Source organism: Canis aureus, chromosome 14 (assembly GCF_053574225.1).
Source record: "Canis aureus isolate CA01 chromosome 14, VMU_Caureus_v.1.0, whole genome shotgun sequence".
NCBI classification, from domain to species: domain Eukaryota; kingdom Metazoa; phylum Chordata; class Mammalia; order Carnivora; family Canidae; genus Canis; species Canis aureus.
The window spans coordinates 30,221,584-30,244,353 of record NC_135624.1 but is presented as its reverse complement, the minus strand read 5'-3'; the positions used below and the strand labels follow the sequence as shown (position 1 = coordinate 30,244,353).

The window sequence follows — 22,770 nt, the reverse complement described above, 5'->3', positions numbered from 1 at the left end:
TGTTTTAGCCTGTATTTTCTTACTGAATCTTCGCAGATGCTCTGTGATACACTGATAACCTTGCCATTTTACAGCTGAGAAAACTAGGGGACTCTGAGAAGTTAAGTGATCTCCCAAGGTCACACATCTAGTAGGGATCAGAAGGTGGACACAAACCTGTGCTTCTTAAGCTTTATGATATACTTTCTAATGGTTTTCCTTGTGAAAATGGACTCTCCGTACAACATGCCACGAGCATCTCGGAGACAAATCTTCCAGGTTCTACTATGTTCATGTGCATGTGTGATAGTGACTCACACACTCACATAGTGAGGATGTGGCAGCGGAGTCGTTAGTACTCGAGTATTGACCTCTCAGAAACAAGCTTTCCACAGAGAGTGAACCCTGACAGTTTTGGTAACAAGGAAATACTTTCCCTGGTGTGGAGCCCTTGGGGGCTGTAGAAATAGCTTAGGCCTGTGAAAAGAAGTCTTTGACGTTCAGTATTTACAACTGTCTTATTACTGGGAAGTGCTTGTGGAGAAGCCGTGACCAGAATTGTGGGTTAATGCAGGTTGTAACTGGAAGGTTAATGACAGCTTATGCCATGTCCCCATGAGCTGCACATCAGTCTGTGCAGCTGCCAAGAAAGACACAGGTGCTTAGAGAGGATGTTTCATGGGGCTTCACAGGAAAAATCTTTCTCACATTTTCACAAGAATGAAGAACTTAATTTTGTTTTCAATTCAATATTGAAAGAAATTTTTTTTTAATTTCCTTTATCACCCATATTGCTCTCCGAGAAGCTGGTAAGCTTCATATGAGCCTCTAGGCTAAACTGAAAGCATCTGTGTCTTCCACTTAAATCTTTCCCTATTAATTCTTAACAAGGTTTACCACTCTTGTTTTCGTTTCCTTTGTAGTTGGCACAATTAAATTTGGTATTGTGTTTGTTTCATTGTCTTCAAAATGTTCTTTCCCCACAGAACCCACCTGGCTTTCCACCAACTTGGGTATTTTGACCTGTATAGAATGTTCCGGCATCCATAGGGAAATGGGGGTTCACATTTCTCGCATTCAGTCTTTGGAACTAGACAAATTAGGAACTTCTGAACTCTTGGTAAGTAGTGACCTGTCCTTGGGAATGACTGCTGTCATAAATAATACATGGCTTTGGACTGTTCTTTTTGCTGAGTACAAAGAATTGCAGTTCCTGAATTTAGTGAATTTGCATGGGTATTTAAAATGTAAATTTGTGGTATGTAATGTTGACTATTTCTTTTTCCTTTCTAAAGAACTGATGAATCACACATTTGTATAATTAGTTCACCTAAACTGGCTCTTTTCTCCTGGGATGGGCTTTTTCAAAGCTGCCTTTTTTCAGAATTAGTTTTCACATGATTGACTCAAGATGATTGACTACAAGAGCAGTAAAGGGAATTAGGTGTTAAACTCAAATAATCACTTTTCTTAGTGGCCTGAGTTACTAACTATAGTGAATAAAGAGTTTTTCTCTCTTTTCACTATTCGTAAGTTTGTTACAAGCCCCCCATGAATTGTGACCTGTTAGCTACCGCCAATAAAGCCCATCACTCGTTAACCCGAAACTTCTAAGCGGTGGTGGGTCAGTCTCTGTTGTGTTAGCCCAATTGAGGAAGTAGCAAATTTAGGAAGTATCATACTAATGCTTAACTCCTTGATTCACATCAGAATTGAAGAAGAAGAAAAAAAGCTCTGATCTTATTATACCTAACACATTCTTCTTTAGTCTGGAAGTGGTATCACTCCATCTCCTTGATTTAAGGTAATGAAACCCAGTTGACAACTAGAAATATGGATAGTCCAAATCTTAGACACTTGCCAAGTGATAAACCCAAGAATTTTCCTTCAGAGACCCGATAGCATGAATGTTTCTTAAGTTTTGCGTTGCTCCCCAAATTATCTGAACAACCAGAGGTCCTTCAGGACAGATTTTCCTGGAAGGGTCTTGAACTCAGAAACTGCTCCCTGCAGCATCTTTACATGTACCCCAAATATAAAGGAATCCTACCTCCTCCTCTGCCCAGTAAATCTTCTCAGTCTAAAAATGAGGTATGATAGAGATTGAAAAACAATTGCTACCGTTAAGCATTTAACCTAGATTCACTTGTATGACCTGCTGTCTAATCTCAGGGTGTATGGGGTGAGGGGGTTATATCCTATTCAACATTTATCAACATTGTATTTATAAAAAGTATTGGTTATCTTATCAATGGCCCTGCAAGTCTGTTGGCTCCTACAGGAAGGAATACGGTTTACCCCTCTCTTTATTTCCAGCACTCTAAGGTTCCATGCCTGGCACATAGTAGGTCTCTGTAAATACCTGTTGACCAGATGAATGGGTGGTTTGTATCCTGAGTCAAATGAAGGAAAGATACACATTCACAAATCTCAAAAGCAAATCATAGGAAATGTTTAAACTAGTAAGTAAAGAGTGGCTGAACTGTGTTTTGTTTATGTTACAGCTGGCCAAGAATGTAGGAAACAATAGTTTTAATGATATTATGGAAGCAAATTTACCCAGCCCCTCGCCAAAACCCACACCTTCAAGTGATATGTAAGTACTTCTAATACACTGAATTCTTTACCATTCTTCAATTAAGCAGTGGCTTAATGGTTATAGTATTTTTTTTTTTCTCCAGAGGAAAACCCAATAGGAAAACACAAAGCAAAGCAAAGTATTTTGCAGTGTATTTCTAGAGTGCACAGATGATGTTTACTACACCGTCCCCTAGGTAGCTACAGTTGCAGCTGCTCTGTGGAGAATGTCTTCATAAGGGTGGTTATCTCCAAATCCTGGCATGTTATGATAAACAAGAGACAGACAAAAGCAGTGGCCCATTCCTATTAGATGAGCCAAAGTCCAAACGCTTACCCGTGAAGCTGTGGGGAAACAGACGCTCTGTCTTGGGCACTGCTGATGGGTTTGCTAATGGTACCCTGCGCAGGAGGAGCAGAGTCACCATATTTATCACAGTCATTAACATCACATCAACTCTGACTTTGCAGTGTCACTTCTGAGAATTTACTCCTGTTCTGTGTAGGAAGAGATGAGGAACAAAAACAAGCATTTATCTATAGGCCTCTGCTTAAAATAGCTTAGGGTACAGCCACATAGAAGAACTCTATGCAGATGTAAAAAGAATAAGGGAGCTACTTATCCTGATTTAGGACAAACTCCAAGAATTACCATTAGACAAAAAAGCAAGGTGTGGAGCACTGCACCAAAACCTCCTGCCTTCCAGTCAGGGGAAGGGTGGTCAAAAACACATAAACATATTTATTTGTGTTTATGGGAAGAAACACAGGCAAATACACAGGAAACTAATAAAAGTTCGTACTCTGGGGTGGTCGTGGTCATGAGCCCTCCTCAGTAAACAATTTTTGGTATCATTTTTATTTTTTGAGTCATGTGAATATTTGAACTTATTAAAAAATGTTTTCACATTGAATTTACACTTAAAATTCTTAAGTACCATGCATGGATAGCAATACAGCTCCTGGGGATCCCTGGGTGGCTCAGCGGTTTAGCACTTTTAGCCTAGGACGTATTCCTGGGGTCCCAGGATCGAGTCCCACATCGGGCTGCCTGCATGGAGCCTGCTTCCCCCTCTGCCTATGTCTCTGCATCTCTGTGTCTCTCATGAATAAATAAATAAAATATTAAAAAAAAAAAAAAAAAAAAAAAGGAAGACAGCTCCTATTCCAGCTCAACTAAGCGGGGAGCCTTTGTGAGGTAGATGCCCACCCGAATGTTTGCCAAGCCCCTCCTTGGGGGTTACTCAGGCACCGCGTCCACAGAGCACTGAGACAGTTATGGGGCACAGTCAAGAAACATGATGTTTTCATTCCAAAATCATGAGATACAATCTCCCAGCAGGCCTCTCAGTGGTGGTCTTTCCTTGAATCCAACAAATGCGTGCTGCATGCTCACTGCATCCTTTGCAGTGTGTCAGGTGCTGGGGAACAGGCAAAACATAAACTAGATGTAAACTCTGTCCTCGTGATGCCTGCCATCTGGAGAGGAAGGTGGCTATTAATCTAGAAATTAGACAGTCACTTCCTTATTCCTGTGAAAGTGTCACAGAAGAAGTCAGGGAAGTTGGGCACCTACTTAATATCCTAACCCTGTCTCAGGGCGTTGGGCTTAAACAACAGTGCTCAAGCTCCGTCCTGGCAGAAACGGTTTGGCTGTCTTTCCACACTAATGAGCACAAAACACACTGAGAAGTAAAGCTTTTTCAGAAGTGAATTTGATCACAAAACAGCCACGAACAAACACTATCTGAAGTTACGCCAAAGAGCAGGAAGCAGTGAGCGCTCCGATATACAGTGCATTCCTGCCTCAGCAGCAGTTTTAAATGTTTATGTGGCCCATGCCTTGGAGGCATCACTTTAGGATAAACTTTGTATTTGTATTTCCTGCTTGGATTTGTATTTCCTGCTTCCTTCACGGTAGGCAGCCCACTCTGGCCCGTCTGTTCTGTGACCTCCCATGGTCATCTGGCTTCTCTCAGGCCTTCCCTCCAAAATGTTTGTGAGCCTCCATATAATCTCTAACGGAGTGACTAAGTTTCCAGACTACTGGAATCTTTTTTTTTTTTTTAAGATTTTATTTATTTATTCATGAAAGACACAGAGAAAGAGGCAGAGACACACACAGGCAGAGGCAGAGGGAGAAGCAGGCTCCATGCAGGGAGCCTAATGTGGGACTCAATCCGGGGTCTCCAGGATCATGCCCTGGGCTGAAGGCAGACACTTAACCACTGAGCCACCCAGGTGTCCCCCAATTCCCGAATCTTGATCTGGGGCAAGTAACCCCACCTGTCTGTGCTAGTCTCCGAGGGTGTGGTGAGGACAGAAGTGGTTGAGTCAGCAGTGCTTCGGGCAATATGTAGTGAATTCACCGTTACTGTCCCCACGACCATAGTCTTCATTATCACCATCCTCTTATTTGGCCAGCAGCCCTGAAGAACAAAGCAGATCCCTGGTGACACACAGTTTACTCCCTCCTATTCAGCAGCTTCTATGTTCCTGGCACTCTTTTAAGTGCTGATGATACAGTAGTGAACATGACAGCTCCTGTCCTGCTTACATTCCAACTGTGGAGAGGAGGGCACAAAGCATGGTAATGAGTACTTTGAAGAAAATATAATAGGGTAAGAAGATGAAGCATAGGAGGCATTGTCATCAGGATGTTCGAGGAATATCACTGAGGACTTGACATTTGATGAAGATCTAAAGGATATGAAGGACACACATGGGGTGGAGGGATGGGGGAGCGAGCCTGGGAGATGGAAGGGTAGGTGAAGATGCCCTGAGGCAGGGACGGGCTGGGCACATTCCTCACAGTAACAAGAAGGCAGGTATAGCTAGAGGCCTGAGCAGGAGAGTGGCCACAGACGCCATGCACAATGGAGATGGAACCAGCTCGCAGAGGGCCTTTTAGGTAATGGGTTGTTTGGGGATTTTATTTTCTGTGTGATTAGAAGGCTTTAAGCAGAGGGAGTCACCAGAATGCTGCTAAACATCCTACAATGCGAAAGTCAGCAACCATGACAAAGAATCATCCAACCACAGTGTCACTAGGGCTGAGGTTGAGAAACCCAGCTGTGGCTGGTCTGTGAGGGAGAGATGGAGGAGCGGGTTTCACCAAGGAGAAACTTAACACCAGGTCCACTGAGAAACAAAGATGGTGTGGACTAAAATGGAGTGGTGAAGGTGGTGGAAAGTAGTTGGATTCTCCATATGTTTTGAAGGAAGAGTCCACAGGATTTGCTGACCACTTCAAACATGGGACATTTAATTAAACTATAAATTGACACCCAAGGTTTGGGCCTGAGCGTCTAGGTAAATAGCGAATGCCATTACCTGCACCAGGGTGAGTGGGAAGGGCCAGGTGTGGCAAGGACACAAGGCAAGTTGTCTTTCATCAGCCATCAGGTAGAGCTCTGATGTCAACTTTCAGACACATCTGTTTTCCATCTTCCCTGTCACTCCATGTCAGAAAGCCTTTTACTGCCGGGGACTGTGGTTGAGCCCAGGAAGAGTTGAACATCATGCCTGTGGAGAGCTCAGCCACTTTCTGTAGCCATGGAAGTAGAGACCCAAGGTGGAAGTGCTCTTCAGAGTGGTCTGGGGCATCTCCCCATGCAATACTAGGTGCCCTCAGCATCATTTCTACCAAATTATTGTGTGGCATCTGCACGACATTTCTAGTGCTAAGAAGCCTTCCCACAGATGGTGCCACAACTTAGCTCAATACATGGAGACAGCTGTCTCAGATTTCCCTCCTATAGCTTCCTACCATCGATCCTCCCTCTACCATCTTGGATAATACTAGAAAGGAAGCTTATATATGAACCCATGATCATGTGTCATTCTTTGTTCCATATCTACTCTTGCTTCCCCGGAAGGCAGTAAGACTGGTAGGACTACTAATATTTTACAGATGAGGAAACTGAGGCATAGCTTTACCCCGGGTCACATGGCTAGCATCTGATATCGGAATTAAATCAAGCCATTTCATTCTTAAATCTGATACTTCATCTGTCACACAGTAGCTGCCTTTCAAACTTTGTAAAGTCACGTGCAGTGGGAGGCCAGAAGGCAGGTTTCGGCCAACCTCTCACACGTCTGAAAGTCCTCCAGCTCATCAGGCCGTGGCCATCTTCAAAGGACTTTGACTTGAGTATAAAGGATACCCATAAAAGTAGGATCTTAGTCACTGAGCTGAATCTACAAGTCACCAAAGGGCGTGTGCTACCATCAATCAGCTCACCCCTTCACTACTGACCCAGAATGAAATGAAGAGGCATCAGCTTGGTTTTAATAGTGACACTGTGGGATGGGGGTGGGGGGGATGGTAAGAAACAGCAGTAGCCTTCACAGATGGAATACCTTTTCCTGAGCAAGAAATCTTATGTCCCATGAGTTAGAGCTTTCTCAGAAAGAAAGCAGCTTATAAGTACTGTACATTCTTTAATTCAAAATACACCAATGTGCTATTCTCCCCATTTTCAGACGAAAAAGCTAAAGCTTATGAAAGATGAAGTAATTTGCCCAAGGTCATGCAGCTGGTGTGCTGTAGAACTAGGATTTGAACCCAAAATCCATTTACTGCTTTCTTATTAAGTGGCTCATGTAACTGGGAAAATCATGGGATAAGTTCAGGTATGGCCGGCTCCAGGATGTCAAACAGTATCATCTGGATCCTAGCTCGCTTCCCCGATTCTTCTTTCCTTTCCTCTGAGTGGACTTCCATTTCAGCCTTTCACCAAAGGTGACAAAAGTAACCAGGGGCTACTTAGGTCAGATCCTCACCCCTGTAGCTGGGAGGTGGCTGGCCTCAGTCCCGGAGTTTGGGGCAAAACCTGAAGTGGAGAAAGGATGAGTCCTCAAGAAAAGAATAGAAACGCTTACACACACTCAGACTTAGGGAGTAACTCCCAAACTGAACCTGCAGGAAAGACAACTCCCCTTTATTCTGAAGCTCAAAAATAAGTAATAAAATAAAATTTCTTAATTTCTTTGTATACTTCATATGTATCTGAATTTGAAGTAGTAAATACCAGATTTCTCAAGCTGTTGCTCAAAGTGGAAAAGAAATCCGCTATGATCTGTGAGCTCATTAATTCTGTAACTATATATTGCTTGCATATACACTACTACATATATATGTCAGTTTCTTCATCCTGTCTGTGATGAAGTAACTTGGTTTAGAACCTGGTTTGTTTAAATCCTGAAAGAAGTACAGGTGAGTCTATCTCATTTAAAGAGAACTGTTTTGTTTTGTTTTGTTTTGTTTTTTCAGAAAAATGTAGATTTTTCTTAGCTCATAGAAAATAAAAAATCTTTGTTCACGTTGTTTTGCCCTGTTTTAGGACTGTACGGAAAGAATATATTACCGCAAAGTATGTAGATCATAAGTTTTCAAGGAAGGCCTGTTCATCTCCATCAGCTAAACTGAATGAATTGCTCGAGGCCATCAAATCCAGGGATTTACTTGCACTAATTCAAGTCTATGCAGAGGGGGTGGAGCTAATGGAACCACTGCTGGAATCCGGACAGGTGAGGCTCCACTAAAACCATAAGATAAAACAGAATGTGGAAAATGAATGTAAAAGATACTGAGATTCTAATACATTGAGTGACCGTGTCTAAATCAAGACAATTTGAGAGTGAGAGGAGTACTCGTTAATAATTACTTCCAGGTAGCTGATATGAACAAAGCTGCTATAGGTAAAGTAGGATCTGCGGTTACCCTACTTACACTCATCCTGTCCTTTTCAGGAGCTTGGGGAGACAGCACTTCATCTTGCAGTCCGAACTGCAGACCAGACGTCTCTCCATTTGGTTGACTTCCTTGTACAAAACTGGTATGCTTTTCATCTTCTCTGAGTACACCTTATAAGTTAATGCAAACCAGTCTTCTCAGGGGCCCAGATCAGAAATCAACAAGCTTTCTGTAAAGAGTCAGGTACTATTTTTGACTTTGCAGACCATGAGGTCTCTATCACAGCTATTCAGCTCTACCATTGTACTGTGAAAGCAGCCATAGACCATATGTAAATGATTGAGCATGGCTGTGTTCCAATAAAGCTTTATTTAAAAAACAAATGGAGGGCCAGGCATGGCCTATAGGCTATAGCTTGCCAGCTCTGGCCTAGAAAGATATAAAATCCTGTCTCTGTCAAAACCCACTGCATTAGGAAAGATTGTAAGAGGGAAGACTTAACAGCACAGCTCCACAGCATCTATGAGTTTTCATTGTTCATAATTTCACTATAAAACTATAGTGTCGGGGGATCCCTGGGTGGCGCAGCGGTTTGGCGCCTGCCTTTGGCCCAGGGCGCGATCCTGGAGACCCGGGATCGAATCCCACGTCGGGCTCCCGGTGCATGGGGCCCGCTCCTCCCTCTGTCTGTGTCTCTGCCTCTCTCTCTCTCTCTCTCTCTCTCTCTGTGTGACTATCATAAATAAATAAAAATTTAAAAAAATAAAAAAATAAAAAATAAAAAATAAAACTATAGTGTCAGGGTGTCTGGGTGGCTCGGTGGGTTAAGCATCTGCCTTCAGCTCAAGTCATGATCCTGGGGTCTTCGGATAGAGCCCCATGTTGGGCTCCCTGCTCAGCGGGGAGTCTGCTTCTCCCTCTCCCTCTGCGCCTCCCCACCCCCACTCATCCTCATTCGTGCTCTGTGTCTCTCCGTCTCTCAAATAAATGAAATCTTTAAAAAATAAAAAAAAAAAAACTGTACAGTGTGTGACTGACTCAATAACTAAGTCAAATTTGGGACATAGTAATAGGAGTACAGTATTGAACACAGGAAGTTTGGACTTGCCATATTCTTCAGTGGGTAGTTCTGTAAGCCACGGATTATTAGGAGTAACTGAAGCTCATCCAAAGACAAGTGGTCAAAATAGCAAGGGGATCTGAACCCACATGTGAAGAATGGTGCCTGGACACAAGCCACATTGTATGAATGTCCACCCCTCTCCTTGGAGGTAGTACAGTGTAGTAGTTAAGAGTGTTGGCTCTGGGACAAACTGCCTTTTTTCAGATCCCTACTCCATCTTCCATGCCATGATAGTCTTGAAAGCAGGTACTTCATTCTCTTTGCACCTTGGTGTTTTCATCTGTGAAATGAGCCAAGATATGTAAAAGTGAGAGTGTCTGTCCCATAGGAGGCACTCAGAAAATGCTGGCTATTGCTGTCATCATGTGGCTTATAAATGGAGGTGTAATGTTAGCAGCATCATCGTTTTCCTTGCTTATAAGTAGTTCTCAAACTTAACTCCGTTGTTAGCACAGAAATAAGTGATTCATCTGTAGCTTTAAATTATTCATGCCCTATTTAAATGGCATTTTAAGTTATACTTTTTTTCTGGTAACATTTTAATTCTTCAGTGGGAACCTGGATAAGCAGACAGCCCTGGGCAACACGGCTCTACACTACTGCAGTATGTACGGTAAACCCGAGTGTTTGAAGCTTCTTCTCAGGAGCAAGCCCACCGTGAGTGTCGGTAAGAGCGTGACCAAGCGTCTTCATAACAAGAGTCAGCATTCAGTTAGCTAAAACTGAGACTCGAGTGTTACATTATAATCTGATTATTGTCTGCAACCTTTTCAATATATACCTTAGATAATGATGCCGATTTCTTTCCCCCCTGTTGTAGTTAACCAAGCTGGGGAGACTGCCCTGGACATAGCAAAGAGATTGAAAGCCACCCAGTGTGAAGATCTGGTAAGCAAAATGGAGGTGGGGTATCCATTAGACACCAGCTGCCTTAAAATGTCATTCTCAGAAGCTGGAATTGGGATAAAAGAAACAGATTCATCTCTCTGAACGTTGGCTAAAGAAATTCAGACAGGCACTAAGGCTACATTTGGAAAAGTGGTAGGATGATAAATTTGCCATTCTGTGTCTTCTCAGAGCAGTTGTGACATAGGAGCTAAAAGGCATTTGAAAGATATTATTACCAGACAGGCTTATAAATTAAGGTCATGGTTTTTATATGCCAGACCCTTAGGTTTTCCCTGCAGCTCAGTAGTAAAGAAGAATTATTTGGGAGCTACGTCCAAAAACTGGGCAAGTTAAGTTCAGAATATAGTGGTTTTCAAAATATTAACTGCACGGCTTCCCCCTCCAGCCCCAGCGTTTTGACCCCATTGGTTCTTGTGTATCACCTGGACTTTAGCATAGCATGAATCTCTTACCAGTGGGGAAGGATGAGACAAAAAAATAAGTTCCATCCCCTGAGTTTCTGCCCAGTGCCAGCTGCAGGCCAGCAGGTGTACGTTTTTATTTTTAGGAGAATCCTGTGAGGAAGCTGTGGATCTTACCATCTTATGGATAAGAAAAGTGGTCCATGAATCAATCCAGGACTGTCTGACTTGAAAGGCTTACCTCTCCTACTGCACTAACTCTTGATTTTGCCTTCCAGCCAGGGATTTACACTTTAGAGGCTCATTTTTAAGAATGTTTAAGAAAGCTTTTAATTTAATTTGAGAGAGAATTCATGTTACCAAACTAAGAAAGACTCTGCATGTAATTCCGGGCAACTCCTGTGAAGCCAATCCTCCAGCAGTTCAGCCCTGTAGACTCAGAGTTTTGCCCTACAGGCAGCTCCTGGTGATTCATTTGAAACCAGGACCCAGGTGGGATTTGTTCAGTGGTTATGTAAAAGTGGGATGGCTAACACTTCCAATAACGTGGCTATCCCTGCTGTTACTTTCAGCTTTCCCAGGCTAAATCTGGGAAGTTCAACCCACACGTCCACGTGGAATATGAGTGGAACCTGCGACAGGAGGAGATGGATGAGAGCGATGATGACCTGGATGACAAAGTGAGTGCAAACAGCGCCTCTGAGTTCCTGCCGCTGCTCCCAGGTTTTCTGTGCCACATAGATGAGATTGTTCTTCGCAAGACTGTGTCTGGTCTTTTGACCCAGGGCCAGTTACTTTGCTCCTTCTTTGATCCTTGTTGGGTTCCACAGCTGTATTAGTCAGGGTTCTCTGGAAAACCAGACCCAGTATGGTTGAAGGCAGAGGGAGAGAGATCAGAATTTATCTTTAGGAATTGGCTCATGTGATTGTGGGGGCTAGTGAGTACCTAGGGTATGAGGTGGGCTGGTGGGAACTGATGGTGTGGTCTGGTGTCTGGAGGTCCTCAGTATCTTCCCAAGAGCCTTTCAGCTGATTGGAGGAAGCCTACCCACATTATGGAGGGTAATTCCTTTTATTGGAAATCTAATGTAACGTTAACTACATCTAAAGAAAATCCCTTCACAGCAGCATCTAGACCAGTATTTGACCAGACACCTGGGTGCCATAGCCCAGCAAGGTGAAGACATAAAATTAGCCATTAGAACAGCTACTTCATAAATAAAAAGCTGGGAGATAGTAAGAACTTGGGTATGGACTAGGCAGTGGGAAGCACGTTTGTTCTGTGCTACCTCAGTAATTTTTACCAAAAGCCCACTATGGTGTTGTTACTGCCCCATATTATAGAAGAGAAAACTGATGCACACAGATTTTTGCAACCTGAGGTCTTAGGGCTAGTAAAGATACTCTCAAGATTTTTTTTTTTAATTTTTTTTTATTTATTTATGATAGTCACAGAGAGAGAGAGGCAGAGACACAGGCAGAGGGAGAAGCAGGCCCCATGCACCAGGAGCCCGACGTGGGATTCGATCCCGGGTCTCCAGGATCATGCCCTGGGCCAAAGGCAGGCGCCAAACTGCTACGCCACCCAGGGATCCCGAAACTCTCAAGATTAAACCTAGTTTTCTCTGACCCTCATGGGTAGTTCAGAACTACCTTTGAAAGTTCATTCATGCAGTTTTCATCAGATACATATTTTTACTTATTTATTTCAGAGAGAGAGAGAGTAAGGGGAGGGATGGAAGGAGAGGGAGAGAGAGAATCTCAGACTCCCCACTGAGCATGGAGCCTGATGCGGGACTTGATTCCAGAACCCTGAGATAATGACCTGAGCTGAAACCAAGAGTCAGACACCCAACCGACTGCCACTCAGGTGCCGCACGTTGGATATGTATTGAGCCTTTGCTCTTCCCTAGGCAGCACGTAAGGAATAGTCATACAAAGGTGTCCTACTTTAAGAAGAGGCAAATTATAATGAACAACCATTATAATAAGAGCTTGGGAAAATCCCTGAGATATATTCAGAGAACAGAAAAGTTGCCTCATCCTTGGAAAGCAGTGAGGAAATTACCAAGAAAGTACCATTGAAGATGGTTTTCTGAGAGTAGGGAGGAAACTTGCCAGCCAAAGAAGTGGGGAGGAATGCATCTTTCCAGGGAGGGAGAACAGCATGTGCAAAGGCCAAGGGGTTGTGATAGAGCTGGAAGTCTGAGGAATGGTTAGAAGCACCGTGTGTGAGGTGCGTTCAAGTGGATGGGTGGGTGGGTGGGTGGGAGAGGCAGGAGGCTGCCCTGCAGGATCAGGGATCCCAGATCGGGAAGCAAGTTATGAGCCAAATTTGGCCTTTGGGCTTTCTCCAAGCAGTCAGAAGCCAACAGAGATTAATTGTCAAGGGAGCAAGTTTCCCCAGCAGCTCTGGCCTCAGTGTAGAAAACGTGCTGGAGCTGAAAGCAGCTGCAACCAGGGCTATTCAGGAGGCCTGTGCTTCGGTGGCGGCTGGTGGGCGGGCACCTGCACCAGGCGGAGATCCCAGGGACATTTCTGAGCTGTCCACGCAGGCCCTGGTGGCTCTGGGTGACCCTGAGGCTTCCACCTTGGGAAGTTATGGGGATGCCACTGCTGTGCAAACACAAGGGACGCCTCGTAGGCAGTCGAAGACAGTTTAGGATCCAAAGGGATAGGATTGGACCCACAGGTGTGTTTCAGGGCCACAATGTGGAGGCTACTTTCTAAGGGAATATAAAAAAGAGAAAAGAGGTGAGGACTGAGAACTCTGATGGGAGAGGGTTGGGCTGGGAAGGAACACACCGTAGAGACCACACGTGGGCGGAACACAGGTCAGTGCTGGTCACGGTGTCCTGCGGAAGGCAGGTATCCGTTACGTTAAAGGTCACCTGTGACCATGCCCTTCGGCTCCTGAATGCCTCTGATTGCTAACCAGTGTCTCCCTGCTGTGCCCCTGGTAATGGGGAACCGCGTCCTCCTCTTGTGCTGGGGCACGGCAGGCAGGGAGCCGCAGGAACCCCCCTTCCCGACGGAGCCTGAGGTGTGGGCCTCGGGGAGTTCCTCACCCGCTGCTCTGTTCTGTCATCCGCAGCCGAGCCCCATCAAGAAAGAGCGCTCCCCGAGGCCTCAGAGCTTTTGCCACTCCTCCAGTATCTCCCCCCAGGACAAGCTGTCACTGCCGGGCTTCAGCACCCCGAGGGACAAGCAGCGGCTCTCCTACGGCGCCTTCACCAACCAGATCTTCGTCTCCACAAGCACAGACTCGCCCACGTCACCGACCGCAGAGGCTCCTCCGCTGCCTCCTAGAAACGCCGGGAAAGGTACGGACTTAGAGGAGGGCTCTCCCCCTCCGTCCTCAAAGCTGGCGGTCTGCGCAGCTTTGAGGTAGAAATTGCGAGGTGCCTCTGAGTGGCAGGGTACGGAACGTGATGTCGGGGACAGTTGGAAACCAGGGCCTTGCCATTTGCTAAGTGCCAGCTGTAAGATGGTGCTGTGAGCGCCCCTCGTGTGCTCACCTCACAACAGTCCTATGAGGTATGTGCTTTGGTGCCCACTTTACAGATGAGGAAACTACGGCTTATGGACATAGAGTGACTTGCCCACGTCCACACCACCTGTGACAGGTAGAGTTGGGATTCAGTCCAAGGTCCACCTGGCACCAAACCTGTGTTCTTTCTTATACGATGTAGTGTGGAATTATAGTATTTCTTCGAAAAATTAATTTTCTCTACACTAAGCTGTCTGTCTTCTGGACATGTTAGTAGTAATAGTGGTGTATCATTGTTATGGAGCACTCGCTTCATGCCAGGCCCTAAGCCCAGCACTTCTCATTTTATGCTCACAAAAGGAGGTGGGTTGTAGTTGCTGGCATCACGCAGACAAAGGAGATTGTGGTTCAGAGATGTTGAGTGATTGGCCTAATGTTCTCAGATCTCTGTGATTCTAACCCAGGTCCTATATGACCTGAGCCCTCTCTCCTGTGCTTCCTCATGAGGATTGTTTTTCCACGAAACTCTACCTGGGAAGAATCTTAGCCAGAAGAGGGGCACTGTGTAGCTCATCGTCTGGAACCTCCACCAGGGCCAGCACCAAGGGCCGAGGGTCCGCTGGCTTGGTCTGTGGCAACAGAGTGCTTGTCCCGTATCCCACATCCATAAAGAGTGCCCAGCTGTGAAAGTCAGTGTTCCCACCTGTACAGAGACCACTTTAGATGCAGAAATGGCAACATTTAAAGAGTCATCGGGCCAGGGGGAAAGTGAGAGGTACCCAGAGTGGCAGCTTGGGGTTCGGTCTTGGTCAGCAAATTCAAGTGCAGGCTTCTCCCTATGTGCTCAGCTCATGCTCACACAGGTTCTGAGGGCCTCTCCCTACACAATGCCATGCCTATTTGAATCACACTGGGGCTATTTTCTGAGAAATGTGAGCTTTATTCAGAACAGCGTTTTTTCAGAGCTTATTCTCCATTGAAATAGTGTTATAAATGGGAGCTGTGTTCTTAGAGAGACCCCAAATGGCCTCATAGATCATAAAATAGTGGAGAAAAGCTAAAATAAGGTTTTGGCATGAACGGTGCTCATCAAAGATACCTAGTAACCATAATGTAAGAGTGACAGCACACGTGAGCCAGTGCTTTGAACCTCCAGTGTTTCTCTTACCCATCCATACATTATACAAGAATGCACGTAAATAAGGCATCAGATCCCTTATTCAAACACTAACCCCTCAAGTTGCAGGTATGCCCTACACAGTAAGAGAACTGTGCTGCTTCCCACCTCTGTGTGATCCTGTTTTCCTGTCGGGGTAGCAATCGGATAAGACCAGAAATTTCCCTTTCTGTACCCCAAAGAGGACCGTGAAAATAAAATATAAAATAATCAAAGAAAATTCTGAGAGGGCTCATGTCCCCTGATTGTGCTCACCAACATAAGAGCGATGACCTATCTAGACAGGGTGGGCCTCCAGGTCACTGAGAATTTTGGAAAAGGTCTGCAAAAGAGAAAGACCCCAGAGTCCTGGGAACCAAGAGGCTGCCTCACCTCCCTCCATCCTTTTCTATAATTCTATCTCAAGAGACCACAGAAACCCATAAAATATACTATCTGACTCGCTGCCAAGCATCTGTCTCCTGCCTTGAATAAATTCTAGCTAGCTCTCTAGCAGAGGCACAGAAAACAAAGACCAAATGTATTAAAGGATCCAGCTGCTAAAACAAGTGCTCAGAGACTTGGCCATAGTAACCATGGTCAGCCCTGGACAAGCTACTAACCCCAAGGCCCACCTCCCCAAATCCTGACATTGAGAACAGAAATCCCTGTCTACTAGAACCCGAGTGCTCTTCCGGGCTGCTCATAGTGGGGCTTCAGACGCGGACAGACACCAGCAGCGTAGGCTCCCCCTGACTTTCCAAGGGGCTTGAAATGGGAGCTGTGCCCTGCAGCTAGCCTGGCTCGTGTGTCCCTACATTTGGGAAAGTGGTAATGTTTAGAATGGAGATCTTAGAAGACATTGTTGAAAATCAGCTGACGCTCTGTGCAAAGATAATTCTCCTCTGTTTTGTGGCCCTTATGTGTTTTTCATTTCATTCTGTTGAACCATTTGCATGAAAACAAGGATGTCTTGAATCTCGTTTGGTTGCTCATTTTCCATGGAAGTGACGTCGAGCTCTCTGCTTGCAGCAATGGTCATTTCCACCCTGTGAATTTAGGGCTTGGACGGATGGCGGCTTCCGGCGAGGCGTTGCAGACACTCAGGATAAAGTCCCCAGTAATAAGAGGAGTATGGCGGGGGGGGGCGGGGAAGGAGAAAGAATTATTCTGACTCAGCACAGGAATATTTTCAAGAATCTCCAGCTGCCTCATCAAAATGCAGGGAAGTTGGACCTAAATTGCCATCAAGCAAAGCCCCCTTGTGCTTGAGCAGAGCGCCAGTCAGAGTGGGGAGATTTGGCAGTTCAGAACCCCAACTCACCGCCCTTGAGCCTTAGATATATTTTGCTGCCTAACCTCTTGAAATGTGAAGCTGTAAAATTAAGTATGCAGACATTTCTCACTGAGAATGTTTCTCTGCTCAGTTATTAGGACCTGCCCCCTGACCCCCAACGTTACAGTATGTTTAAGACTTGAAATTCTTAAAAATAAATTAATTAATTAATTAATTAATTTAATTAAATAAAAAAAGACTTGAAATTCTTCAAGCTTGCCAAGATTGGTTTGTTTCTTACCATTAAGCAAAAAATTAATGTCCTAGAACCTGAACTTTAGAGAGCTGGAAGGATGCTGAAAGGTGAGTCAGTCTGCTACCCATTGTACAGCCAAGGAAGCTAAGGTAGGGAAAGGGTGAGGAACTGATCTCAGGCCACACAGTGGCTGTTAGAGGGTAGAAAGTAAAAATGGCCCTTAGAGACTCCTCAAACCAGACTGTGTGGTTTCTGCTTTCCCGAGTTGAGGAAGGCGGTCGATCACTGTCTTGCCTTCCTCACGGATTATCCTCAGAATCCAGTGAGATAGTATGTGGAGAAAGCATTTTGTAAAAGGCAGAGCCCTGAAGTCCTGGGAGAGGCGCCCCCTAGGACTGTCATGTCAGGCCGTAACCACAGACATTTCTAGAACACGGAGGAACACGGTGAGCAGGTGGTGCCGTCCTCCCGTCCCCCAGAGCAGGACCAGAGACAAGCTGCGTGCCTGTGATTGGTTGGCTTGATGTAACTGTTCCTAAGTGACTTAAAGCTGGAGAGCTGTGGCTTTCTCCCACCATACAGTTGTGCACACGTTTTACGTAACAGGGACACAAACAGGACCTGACACAAGATGGTACACAGGTTAATGAGGCACACGGGAAGCCTCTAGCCAAGCGCCTAGAGTAAGTGCCGGGGAGGGCCCTGCTGCTGACACCACGGCCACGATAGCTCCTCACCTCTAAAAAAGGTTCCTTTGGGGAAAGAGAGGTGAGGTGATGTCCCCCCTGGTCTCATAAATGAGCAGGTGCTCTCCAGTGAACCTGGCTAAGTGCAGGCACCATGTACCAAGGAAAGGATTTGTTAGGGAAATGAAGGGCAAATCTGACCACAGGAAGCTTACTTCACTTAACTGACTTTTCAAGCTTTGAGAAACACAAACCGATAGTACATTAGTGACAGTTTTCTCCCGTCAGTTCGTGGACTTGGAACCCTAGAACCTGGCATCACGTAGCCCCAGTGACTATCAGGCGGCCACCTGTACGGCTTCCTGCCACACTTCAGACACGTTTTCTGTAGCGTGCATGCCTGCTTCGGACAGGCTGCAGCCCGGGCTGAGAGGAAGCAGGCGGTCTGTGCAGCAGAATGGTGCTGGCCGGCCGACGGCCCCAGGCAGGCCTTGCTCGTAGGTGCTCGCGTCACAGAGGATGGCGAACAGGTGCCACCCCACCATCAGCTTAGGTGAGGAGACCTCGTGAACCCCAGAGTGAAGCTTGAGAGCAAAGCACATCGTCTCAAGCCATCGGCCTGTAGAGCCCCCTGCAGAGGCCTGGGCAGCCGTGACCTCTGTGGAGCAAACCTCACTCTTCCTCTTCCTCCAGGAAGCCTCTTTCTTGCCTACCCTGGAGATGGGGCTCCTTCTGTGAACACGCTAACCCTCTCCCCGCCCTGGCTTCTTCTGAATATTTAGCTCACCTTGCTGAGCTTCGGGGTCTTCCTGTGAAAACCAGGATTGGGTTGCGGACCTCGCGGGCTCACCGCTTAGAGACCGTGAAACAATGTGGTAACTAGTGCATAGCGAGCATTCACCAGATAGGAATCCGTTTGATCCGAGTGCATGTATTTGGTTCAACAGATGGGCGGTGCCCTGGGAACACAGCCAAGGGGTACAGAGAGAGCAGCGAGGGGCGCCGTGAGGGGTGGCCGAGCAGGAGGAGCGAGGGAGTCTCTGTTTCCCTGTCCTGCGGCACAGGGGCTGTGAGTGAACAGGCCTTGCATCCCGGGCATGGGGCGGGTGTGCTGTGTCATTGCTGAATGAATAAACCACAGCAGGGCCAGTGAAAAGCCTATCCCAGGAATGTGTGGCCAGAGTCTGGAAGGGACACCCCTAAAACTACACCAGAGACCTTGGGGGTGTGATGGTTGACTTGCTGAAAGTCTTTCTACAGAATGTGTGCAGCATCACAGCCAAATAGTTGCGTGAGCATCTTCGACATTTCTGCACCTTTCATTCAAGGCTCATGGCAGTAATCAGAGAGGGCGGGGAGGGGGCAGGAAGGGAGGACATGAAGGTGGCCTGCCACCGTCAGGGGCATTGCAGGATGATGGCGGCTGGCCTAGGAAGTATATTTTCCTCATAACAGCATTATTCCTATACTGATGACTATAGTTTCCTGGGTGTTTTTTTTTTTTTAATCTCATGAAAAGATAACCACTTGAGCGGCTCTATATTGAAGCATCCCATGGGCTGTCATCCCTGATCCATGCCAGATTTTTTTTTATCTGGTTTTTTTTCGCCTGTTTTTAGCAGTCTCCCCTGATCCTTTTTAAAGCATGGTGCATCTATGCCCTTGCACTGGCCACATTGCAGGCTGAGTGTGTCTGGGATTTTTGACCTCAGGGGTGGCCACTGGCACAGGTTCACTAGCCAAGTCACCTGAGTGCCAGGTGTGCAAAGGGAATCAGAGGGAATCATGTTGTGCTTCTCACGTATGGAGATGCATGAGTAGTTGTTTGGTTTTTCTTTAAGATGTTATTTATTTATGTGACACAGAGCACAAGCAGAGGGGGAGTGGCAGGTAGAGGAAGAGGGAGAAGCAGGCTCCCTGCTCAGCAGGGAGCCCAATGAGGGGCAATGAAGGGTTCAATCCCAGGACCCTGAGATCATGACCTAAGCCAAAAACAGATGCTTAACCTATTTATCCACCCAGGCGCCCCGTGAGTAGTTGTTAAAGAACCACCCTTACTTAGGCCCTTAAATCCAGGCACTAGTCTATTATTTATTGGGCTCCTAGAAGGAGTCTGAAGGATGGGGAATTGCTCCTGCCACATCATATGTAGCATGGTATTGCTCCTGCATGGCTCTGCTGCACCAGAGCCCTGCCCAGCCCTGCTGACTGACTGTGGCCTCCTTGCACATTCCACCATGCCCTCCTGTGCCTCTGTTTCCCCATCTGAGTGCAATGATAATAGTGCCTTCCTGCTACATACAGGGTCTTTCTCTATATAAATACACTATATCTTTATCCACTTTTTTTTTTAAGATTTTATTTACTTTTAAGTAATCTCTTCACCCAACGTGGTGCTTGAACTCAACCCTGAGATCAAGAGTCTCAAGGTCCAGTGACTGAGCCAGCCAGACGTAACAAACTTTTCAGGTCCGCGCCGTGAAATGCATTCATCTTATCCAGAGTTGTGTGTAGATAGAATTTCTGCTACTATTACTTACTGTATATGGCATGGCGTGTTTAGAGTATGTACATTATATTTCTACAGATGGTGTTTTCAGAAATTGTCAAGACAGTTTTTGAAAGCCATCTTCTGGATCTTGTTGTTTTACTTAAATTATAAAGATGTACTATTATTTGGCCTCCCAAATAATAGCAGGGCAGACCTTTGGGTGTTTTGTTTTACTAAAAACCGAATGTACAAGGACAATGAGAAAGCATCCTCCCGAGTTACACCATGAATTATTTCCATAGACTTGTATTGAGTGTTCAGAATGTGCCAAGCACTGAGGGATATGAAGAAGACATGAATCTTGCCCCAAGGGAGCTTTCAGCCTGGGAAAGAAGAGAAAAACCTAGCTATAATGCAATGGGGAGAAGAATAGTCAGTGCTATTTAGCCTTGTGGAAGGTTACAGGTAAAAGCAGTTGCCCAAGGCAAAGGGGATGGGTCAGAGAAGGCTCTGGATGAGGTTCCGATTGAGCTGACCCTTCACAGATGAGGTGCAGAGGTGAGGAGGGAATGTAGTTGGGCCTGAGTATCCCAGCCAGGGAGAACGTAGGGGCAGGTAAGGAGGAGAACAGGTACCGACCATCAAAGATCAGCACCCGCCCTGGGGTCACACAGAGCCACACTTATGTACTGTGAGTCGCCGATTTCCTAAACTCTCTGAGCCTTGGGTCTCTTCACCCCAAAAGTAGATGATCACGACAGCAGTGCTGCTTCATAAGGGGAGTTCTCAATTATGTAAATAAGCCTCTCCTGAGTGTTAGGTCCGGCGCACGATACTCAGTAAATGGTAGCTCTGCAAAATTTAGGGAATGTAGGAGATTTGAAAAGCATGCTGAAAAAAGAAAAAAAAGAAGGAAGGAAGGAAGGAAGGAAGGAAGGAAGGAAGGAAGGAAGGAAGGAAGGAAGGAAGAAAGAAGAAAGGAAAGGAAAGGAAAGGAAGAGAAAGGAAAGAAGGAAGGAAGGAAAAGGAAGGAAGGAAAGAAGAAAGAAAGAAAGAAAGAAAGAAAGAAAGAAAGAAAGAAAGAAAGAAAGAAAGAAAGAAAGAAAGAAAGAAAGAAAGAAAAAAAGAAAAGCATGCTGATGGTGAATTTAGGGGTTTTTTTTGTTTGTTTGTTTTTTTGTTTTTTTATTCATGAGAGACAGAGGGCAGAGGGAGAAGCAGGCTCCCCACAGAGCCAGGAGCCTGATGCAAGACTCAATCCCTGGACCCTGGGATCATGACCTGAGCCAAAGGCAGACACCTAACCGACTGAACCACCTGGCCATCCCAGGAACAGATTTTTTTTTTTTTTTAATATGTATTTAGGTGTACATGCATGGCTTTTCAAGACGGTTTTTCCAAAATAAGTAGATTCATTTCCTTCTTTTTGACAATTCAAGTCCTATCTGGTGAGGTTTCATTTAAACCATCCCTGGAGTCTATGAATGTATTATTTTCCCATCCCCATGGGAAGCTTTCACGAACAGAGGAAACACCAGTTCCTGGGCAGGTCTCAGGAAACAGCCACAGCCTTTTGTGAGTCTGAATGGTTGGGCGAGGGGTTGCAGAGCAAGGGCTTTGCAAACTGCCCAGAGCAAGCACAGTGGCTTCGAGGTGGATAGTGACCTCGCACGTGAGTTTCCTGAACTCTGGCTGTGGGCTGGGCACACGTCTGAGGTACGGACCTCACTCAGGGCCTCCCTGAACCGATGACATGGAGGCGTGCATGGCAGTGCAGCCCCCAGAAGTCCAGTGGGCATCTCTGGAGCTAAAGACACAGCAGAGCATCCACACAGAGTGACCCAGAGGGCTGGTGGGGTTGTGGAACAAGGCACACGATCTTGGGAAGAGGTGAGTTCATGATCTCCTCTAAGGAGACCTTCTAATAATTTCACTAACCTCAGAGTTATTTATAAGCTTTGGAAGCTTTTGAGAGCCATATTTTTAAGAAAAAAGAAAGAAGATAATTTGACATACTAGTCAGTATTAGTAGCAAATGAGGAGTGAGGCATTTTCTCCTTATTTCCACCAGCCCTAGCAGGCTGTCCACGTCACCTCCAATCCTCCCCACCCTGTTAAGCTTGCCTCCCACCCTTTTTTTGTGTTTGTTTGATGCCGTGTTTATTCTTTTCTATTTTGTTTTATTTTAGCTTTCTTTATCCTGCCAGAATTGCTTCCTTCCTCACCACGCCAGGACTTAGATTATTTTGCATAAAACATCCCCTTTGGTGGTTGAGACACTAGTTACTAATTTTAAAAGTCTTCTGAGATCTTTAAATCGTTTTTTTTTTGTTTTGTTTTTGTTTTGTTTTAAGATTTTATTTATTTGACAGAAAAAAAAAGAGAGAAAGCACACAAGCAGGGAGAGTGGCAGAAGGAGAGGGAGAAGCAGTCTCTCTGCTGAGCAGGGAGCCCAACATGGGGCTTGATCCCAGGACCCTGAGATCACAGCCTGAGCCAAAGGCAGACACTTTACTGACTGAGCCATCTAGGCACCCCTAAGATCTTTAAATCTTAAGAAAGCTTAATTATGCTTTTCTGGGACCTCATACAGTGTTTTTCAGCCTTTTTTTTTTTTTTTTTTTTTTTTTTTTTTTAACTCAAGCCCTCCCAGCCACATTTTATGGTACCTCCCTTTCTGTAGCTTCTATTACAAAACAATAGGTGGATCTATGTGTATGTTTTCTGG

The 22,770-nt window shown here is 45.6% G+C and overlaps 1 protein-coding gene across 2 annotated transcripts in view; it reads left to right on the top strand.

The window, feature by feature from the left end:
- Nucleotides 1-22,770, top strand: part of ASAP1 (ArfGAP with SH3 domain, ankyrin repeat and PH domain 1) — a 356,668-nt gene that overhangs the window by 306,573 nt on the left and 27,325 nt on the right. For both annotated transcript variants that reach the window (XM_077847265.1, XM_077847264.1), the window contains exons 17-24: nt 966-1,099; nt 2,484-2,575; nt 7,902-8,088; nt 8,311-8,396; nt 9,929-10,044; nt 10,198-10,265; nt 11,260-11,367; nt 13,782-14,010. In XM_077847265.1, coding sequence (XP_077703391.1) covers nt 966-1,099; nt 2,484-2,575; nt 7,902-8,088; nt 8,311-8,396; nt 9,929-10,044; nt 10,198-10,265; nt 11,260-11,367; nt 13,782-14,010 — 1,020 coding nt within the window. The remainder of the gene's footprint in view (nt 1-965; nt 1,100-2,483; nt 2,576-7,901; nt 8,089-8,310; nt 8,397-9,928; nt 10,045-10,197; nt 10,266-11,259; nt 11,368-13,781; nt 14,011-22,770) is intronic.